This window comes from Borostomias antarcticus, assembly GCF_949987555.1.
Source record: "Borostomias antarcticus genome assembly, chromosome: 2".
In the NCBI taxonomy this organism is placed as follows: domain Eukaryota; kingdom Metazoa; phylum Chordata; class Actinopteri; order Stomiiformes; family Stomiidae; genus Borostomias; species Borostomias antarcticus.
The window spans coordinates 40088757-40096256 of record NC_140235.1 but is presented as its reverse complement, the minus strand read 5'-3'; the positions used below and the strand labels follow the sequence as shown (position 1 = coordinate 40096256).

General features: G+C 48.3%; 2 protein-coding genes across 5 annotated transcripts in view; both read right to left on the bottom strand.

Moving 5' to 3' along the window:
- LOC311324270 (ras-related protein rab7) overlaps positions 1 to 492 on the bottom strand; it is a 4578-nt gene extending 4086 nt beyond the window's left edge. Inside the window, exons 1-2 of one of the 4 annotated variants that reach the window (XM_084456702.1) lie at positions 456 to 492; positions 1 to 304 (exon numbers count right to left, since the gene is read on the bottom strand). The exon at positions 1 to 304 is cut by the window's left edge and continues 4 nt beyond it. The gene's annotated coding sequence lies outside the window, so the exon portion shown is untranslated. The other 3 variants (XM_084456701.1, XM_084456703.1, XM_084456700.1) reach the window with 3 other exon arrangements.
- Positions 493 to 2145: 1653 nt separating this feature from the next.
- On the bottom strand, positions 2146 to 6519 carry wdr45 (WD repeat domain 45). The gene is made up of 9 exons (XM_084461546.1): positions 6180 to 6519; positions 5527 to 5601; positions 5276 to 5380; positions 5043 to 5148; positions 4525 to 4619; positions 4239 to 4318; positions 3426 to 3736; positions 2719 to 2861; positions 2146 to 2556 (listed from the first exon to the last, which is right to left on the bottom strand). The coding sequence occupies exons 1-9, from the start codon at positions 6226 to 6228 to the stop codon at positions 2447 to 2449; spliced, it is 1074 nt and encodes a 357-aa protein (XP_084317672.1). The 5' UTR covers positions 6229 to 6519; the 3' UTR covers positions 2146 to 2446.
- Between the last annotated feature and the right edge of the window lie 981 nt (positions 6520 to 7500).

Here is a 7500-nt window from a genome sequence, read left to right as displayed (position 1 = left end):
TGACCGTCGAGAGTAGGATAGACTACAGCACGGGACAGATGGGTCCCTTGGAATCGGTAAGTTAAAGTGAAAGTGGAAAATCCAGCAGTTTGGTCCTGGTTCAGTCCTCTTCTGGTCAGGGAATCAGTCCTCTTCTGGTCAGGGAACCTTGGTCCTGGTTAGTCCTCTTCTGGTCAGGGAATCAGTCCTCTTCTGGTCAGGGAACCTTGGTCCTGGTTAGTCCTCTTCTGGTCAGGGAACCAGTGCTCTTCTGGTCAGGGAACCTCTTCTGGTCAGGGAACCAGTCCTCTTCTGGTCAGGGAACCTTGGTGCTGGTTAGTCCTCTTCTGGTCAGGGAACCAGTGCTCTTCTGGTCAGGGAACCTTGGTGCTGGTTAGTCCTCTTCTGGTCAGGGAACCAGTGCTCTTCTGGTCAGGGAACCTTGGTGCTGGTTAGTCCTCTTCTGGTCAGGGAACCAGTGCTCTTCTGGTCAGGGAACCAGTGCTCTTCTGGTCAGGGAAGCTCTTATGTGCGGCTCCGCCCCGCTCAGCTGGGCTGTTGCTCAATAGCGGCACGGTCACGAGGGGTTGACGTGTTGACGTGTTGACGTGTCGAAACGTCCCTGTCAGCACAATAACGATCAGTTTGATCAGTTTGATTAGTTTACCATCGATTTGATTAGCAGCAGTGATCCTTTCAAGTGCAGTGGACCATTTTGCCACTTTAATTCGCGTTGTCCTGTGTCTGAGCAGATAGTCACCCAATGCTTGAAAGATCATACAAAGATGACACAGTCCCCTAATTCCTGCCCATAGCAGGTTTCCAACATTATGATTAATAATGTATGTAGTAATTATACAACATAACCAAATGGTATTACTAGATTTTGATCATATTGTATATGCCCACTATAACTTTAATAGCATAATCTCTTTTTTTGATAGTCTGTGGGAATGGCTGCCAAGGTGCCCCATGCCTAAAGCCCTAGGCCTAATTAACCACAGTGCCATAGCAGATGATGTGAGCAAAATGTGAACTTTACATCCTGGTATAAACACACAACTGAAAATAAATGCATTGTCTAATTGTCAACTCACTTACCGTCAGCCATATGTACATGAATAACACATATTAGTTATCTGGATGCTATTGAGCAATGACACCCTGTGGAAATATGAGTCTTAAAAACAAACATTTGACTCGTTCAGATTGCTGAAATATAGAGATGAAGTAAAAAAGCAATTAAAAAAATTAATTGGTACTGTAATTCAATGTAGATTTGGAGTTGAAACCACCTGAAACTGAATTTATTTGATTCAAAAAAATTATTAAAAAAAACTCCCTAATATTGTCTTGATTTTCGACAGTCTCCTCTCTGCTAATGCCGTCTTCGTTATCGGCTCCTCCCTGATAAATCAATTAAATTAATTTGAGAAGTGCCGTGCGGGGAAGGGGACGGTGTGTGTTAGTGTGCACCTCTCGTCTCCTCCAGGTTTTCTTGGCTCCATTTTGAACTTCTGCTGGGCTGTGCTCTCCCTTAGACAGGAACGAGGACCAGGAGCATCTCTGGGAGAACGAGAACTTCACATCGTGATAAGACTCACAGTCGAACAGGCTCTCCCTTAGACAGGAACGAGGACCAGGAGCATCTCTGGGATGAGAACTTCTCATCGTGATAAGACTCAGTCGAACAGGCTCTCCCTTAGACAGGAACGAGGACCAGGAGCATCTCTGGGAGAACGAGAACTTCACATCGTGATAAGACTCACAGTCGAACAGTAGCGTTACACTAAAGCAACCAGGAGCCCGCGTTGAGAGTGAATTACAAATCTAATCACAAATGATTAGTTTAAGGATGTGATGATGTCTATTCAATTTAAAAACACTCTATGACTAATTAATGTCTTGCAGAGAAAATAGTCATTTGGGAGAAAATACTAGAAAATTGTACTGAAATGTATCTTAAAATATCAGAGTTAATCTGTAATAACTGAATAAACATGTATGTGCACCTCTTTTGTGTGGAGCTGATAAATAAGGCCGATTTTTCCATCTCATCACAACACAGCTTGCATATATCAGTATATAAACCAGGCTTGGGTACTGTACAACTGACTCTTCTCTCTAAATAAGCACAATGCAAAGTGACAATAAACATTTATACAATGCAAAGTAACAATAAACATTTATTTACCCACTTTCATATTCAATTGATTACAAACACCAGACAGTCGTAAAATACAGGCCTTAGTACAGGCCTGTCTGTTTCTGTGCAACACCTCTTCCTGTCCACCAGGGGGCACAACTCCTCCTCCTGCGGCCACAGCAGGGCCAGTCTTCACCGTAAGAACCATCCAGAATCATCTCTACCCACATGAATATCGCCATCATCACGAGTCTCTCTCCCTCCCTCTCTCTCTCCTCTCCTCGTCAGTCGTCTCTCTAGCGTAGCTCCGCCCCCTCGGCCTCAGAAGTCATCGTCATCGCAGATGTCCAGGTACACGTCAAACGCCTCGCGGTTACAGTTGCCGTCCGGGGTGAAGACGTACTTGTGGAACGTTCCGTCCACACAGATGGCTGGAGGGGGGGGGGGGACAGAACATCAACACTAGAACCAGAACACTAGAACCAGAACACTAGAACCAGAACACTAGAACCAGAACACCACGTACAGCTACAGCGAATACGGACGAGTCATCGATTATGAAACGTTGCTGCGTTGATCGCCGGCAGACTCACCGATGACCGAGTTGACGTTTTTGGACGTGTTCTTTCCGAATGCGCAAATGCAAGCGCACTCGGCCGGCACCGTGAAACTGGCCAGTGACCACTGGCTGTCCACGTATTGACCAATCACAGGGCCCACCTTGACGCGAGCCAGCCTGGAGGAGGGAGGAAGGAAGAGGAGAGAGGGAGAGACGGTAAAAACCGACGGAAACCCAAACAGGACAGTCCACGAGCGGCAAACGGATCAGAGAGAGAGAAAGAGAGAGAGAGAGAAAGAGAGAGAGAGGGAAAGAGAGAGATAGAGAGAAAGAGAGAGAGAGAGAGAGAGAAAGAGAATGAAAGAAAGAGAAAGAGAGAGAAAGAGTGAGAAAGAGAGTGAGAGAAAGAGGGAGAAAGAGAGAGAGATAGAGAGAGTGAGAGAGAAAGAGAGAGAAAGAGAGAGAAAGAGAGAGAGAGTGAGAGAGAGTGAGAGAGTGAGAGAAAGAGGGAGAGAGACAGAGAGATAGAGAGAGATAGAGAGAGAGAGAGAGAAAGAGAGAGAGAGTGAGAGAGAAAGAGTGAGAGAGAGAGAGAGAAAGAGAGAGAGAAAGAGAGAAAGAGAGAGAGAGAAAGAGAGTGAGAGAAAGAGAGAGAGACAGAGAGAGTGAGAGAGAAAGAGAGAGAGCTAGGCGGCTACGCGGTCCGAGCCGACGGCGGCGGCGGGCGACAGGCAGACGTACGCGGAGCGCCGGTTGAGCTTGGTGTCCTTCAGGGCGAAGATGTGCACCGTGCCCTTGTCGCTGGACGCGCACAGGAAGGACGAGTCGTGGCTGAAGTTGATGCAGTAGAGGGTGGCCGGGTCCGTGCCCCGGCGCAGCTCCACCAGCTTGTCCCGGGTGCTGGTGTCGAACAGGCGGATGAGGGTGCCCTTGCGGGAGGCGGAGGCCGCCACGCTGCCCGGCTGGTTCAGCGCCAGGCAGGCGATCTCGCTCTGGTGGGCGTTGATGGTGAAGGGGGCAGATGATGTACCAGGCTTGGTGTTGGACAGGTCCTGGAGAGAGGGAGGGAGGGAGAGAGAGAGGGGGGGAGAGAGAGAGAGAGGGAGGGAGGGAGGGAGGGAGGGAGAGAGAGGGAGGGAGAGAGGGAGGGAGGGGGGGGGAGAGAGTGAGAGAGAGAGAGAGAGGGAGGGAGGGAGGGAGGGAGGGAGGGAGGGAGGGAGGGAGGGAGGGAGGGAGGGAGGGAGAGAGAGGGAGGGAGGGAGGGAGAGAGAGAGAGAGATGGATGGATGGATGGATGGATGGATGGATGGATGGATGGATGGATGGGAGTAAGGAAGGAAGGAAAGGAAAATTAGTGTTTCAGGTTGGAAATGCAGAATACAGAATATACACAGTAGAAATAAGCATAAATAGAAAAAGGAATATATACATGCACATCCATCCATACAGCATGTGTAAAGTATAGTATATGTACATACATATCCCCACTGGGGAACACGATTAAAATGAGAGCACAACACGTGTTTTGTTCCCTTTGGTTCCTGCCACACTTACCACCAGTTGCAGACTGCCACATTTGTGACCGGGGAACACCAGCAGCTGTTTCTCCAGACTGGGACAAAGATCGCACAACCCTGACCAGAGACAGCGTGGACAGCGTTAGACAGATCACACAACCCTGACCAGAGACAGCGTCGACAGCGTTAGACAGCGCAGATACAGTCACTGAGCAGCTGACCAACACTAGATGTTTTGCGTCTTTTTAAAAATGTTGTATAAATGGAGAGAGAGAGCCGGAGAGAGAGAGAGAGAGAGAGAGAGAGAGAGAGAGGTATCGTACCTTTAGGGTTATCTCTGGTGTCAAACTCAAACAGTTTGACAGGGTTGTCAGGAAAACTGTACACATAGATCCTGTTCTTTAAGACGATGATGATTCTGAGAGGAGATACAGACCCGTACAGGGTAGAGAGAGAGAGAGAGAGAGAGAGAGAGAGAGAGATAGATAGATAGATAGAGAGAGCGAGAGAGCGAGAGAGAGAGATAGAGAGAGAGAGAGAGTTGGATAGATAGATAGATAGATAGATAGATAGATAGATAGATAGATAGATAGATAGATAGATAGATAGAGAGAAAGAGAGAGAGATAGGGAGAGAGATAGGGAGAGAGATAGAGATAGAGATAGAGATAGAGATAGAGAGAGAGAGATAGATAGATAGATAGATAGATAGATAGATAGATAGATAGATAGATAGATAGATAGATAGATAGATAGATAGAGAGATCATTGGGGGGTTGTTAATAAGTGCGTTGCTAGAACGTAAAGGTTAAAGAACCTGTAACCAGAGTGGAACCGCTCACTTGTCGTGTCTCATGCGCACGGCGAGAACGGGCTTGGTGAAGGTGAACTCCAGCACCAGCTTGTCCTTGGGGTCCCGCGCCTCGCGAGCATCGTCCCAGATCAGGACTGGAGAGAGACGGAGCGAAACAAACACAGAGACGGTTACACGCTCAAACGAGGAGAGGCCCGTGACGGAAAGAAAGATGGATAGATAAAGGATAAAGGATTCAAAGTTAAAAAAAACCTCACTCACCAGATATCTCTGAAAACCTGGGGTTGACTCCTCCGCCAACAACCGCCAGAAGATTGGATCGATGTAGCATAGAACACAGCGCCACGCTACCCACCTGCTCGTGGTCTGAAACACCCACAGGCACGCACACACACATAAAACAAACACACACACACACACAGTCTATGTGTCTAAGTATCAGCATCACAAAAGGCAAGGGCAAACGTACACGCTCTCACACACACAGTCTACAGTATCAGGGCCTCACTCACCAAGGTGTCCCTTCTCCATGAGAGGCTCCACGTTGTAAATTCTGACGCCCGTCTCCATGGCACAGCAGAAACAGCCTAGGGATGGGAGAGGAGGGAAGAGGGCATGAGAGAGATGGGGGTGGGAGAGGAGATGAGGGAAGATGGCATGAGAGAGATGGGGGTGGGAGAGGAGAGAGGGGGGTGGGAGAGGAGGGAAGAGGGCATGAGAGAGATGGGAGAGGAGGGAAAAGGGCATGAGAGAGATGGGGGTGGGAGAGGAGAGAAGAGGGCATGAGAGAGAGGGGGATGGGAGAGGAGGGAAGAGGGCATGAGAGAGGGGGATGGGAGAGGAGGGAAGAGGGCATGAGAGAGAGGGGGATGGGAGAGGAGGGAAGAGGGCATGAGAGAGGGGGGGATGGGAGAGGAGGGAAGAGGGCATGAGAGAGAGGGATGGGAGATGAGGGAAGAGGGCATGAGAGAGATGGGGTGGGAGAGGAGAGAGGGGAATGGGAGAGGAGAGAGGGGGGTGGGAGAGGAGAGAGGGGGGTGGGAGAGGAGAGAGGGGGATATACGATCATAGCACAGGTTAGGCTGTGAGCAAAGCCATTCGACTCATGTCTCTGTATAGAGAGTCAGGGGATGTCGGGTAGTTGATTCCTTAGTTGATTCCTTACTCTGGTCCTGGTTGAACTGAAGGCTGTTGACTCCTCTCTGCTGAGCCATGGTTAGCAGATTCAGACGGGGTCTATTCCGTCTCGACTGGACTACTTAAATTTGCTTTTGAAGACAGTTGGTCAAAACGTGTCCCGTTACTGGATAAATTAATAACTGGATCTTGAACTAGGTGGCTGCATACATTTCCTTTGTTTTCGCTGTTGAGAGTGAGTAAATGTTACGATCGGAAGGACGATACCATGAAGAGATGAAAAAAAAGAATTCGTATAAAGAAGTCCAAGGGCTTGTTGAAGGGAACGAACGCGTGTGTTGCAACCCGACAAGGAGACGAACTGTTGTTGTTATTTTGTTCTCTGAAAATGACCATGCTAACGTGTTTCCGGTTTGGTCTTCTTCGGCTGCCACGAGTAAAATGTCGCCCCCTAGTGGGCTGTAATAATATTTTTTATATGTAGCATTTGGCTAGTTGTTCTGGGAAATTTATCTCACGCGCATACGGTTCTGTATGTCTTAAGGATTCTTGGGCTCTAATGTGTGTGTGTGTGTGTGTGTGTGTGTGTGTGTGTGTGTGTGTGTGTGTGTGTGTGTGTGTGTGTGCATGCTCTAGCTTCCAAACACCAGCTGGTCTGCTGTCAACCGCTGTCGACCCCCTGATCTGTTTGCCTGCAGCTATTCCCATGTGTCTGACCCTGTCACACACACACACACACACACACACACACACACACACACGCACACACACACACACACACACACACACACACACACACACACACACACACACACACACACACACACACACACACACACCCTTCCAATTCCTTTATGTTCATCCTCTATAGAGGTGTGTGTGTGTGTGTTTTGGATAAAAGCGTCTGCACTGACTGTAATGTAATGTGTGTGTGTGTGTGAGTGTGTGTGTGTGTGTGTGTGTGTGTGTGTGTGTGTGTGTGTATTACGGGTGGGTGGGTGGCTGAGTGTCCTCACAATGGCAACTATAGAATTAAGCAATGAATAGTTCAAATCCCCATACCTTCCATGTCTGACGCAAACTATAAAATGTGCTCTAGGATCAGTTTCCATCTCTTAGACTTTCACTTGCCCAGCAAGAGTCGACTCCAATATAAATCCAATTCAACAGACTAACGTTGTATTATTTCTCTTTTGTAATGCCTTCTTCATGAAAGCGGCCTCAGGAAATCTGCAATGAAACACAATTATGCGTGCTGCTAACTGGTAGCCTACAGTCTGCATAACTTGATGAAAATAGGGTGTGGGTGGCTGCGTGCTTGGAATATTTTATTACAATAAAGGGCAGGT

Coding starts and splice junctions, on each gene's coding strand:
- wdr45 (XM_084461546.1), bottom strand. CDS start 6,228: ATGGCTCAGCAGAGAGGAGTCAACAGCCTTCAGTTCAACCAGGACCAG. Junction 4,620..5,042: donor GTGCGCATGAGACACGACAA/GTGAGCGGTTCC, acceptor ATCTCCTCTCAG/AATCATCATCGTCTTAAAGA. Junction 2,862..3,425: donor AAGCTCAACCGGCGCTCCGC/GTACGTCTGCCT, acceptor TCCCTCCTCCAG/GCTGGCTCGCGTCAAGGTGG.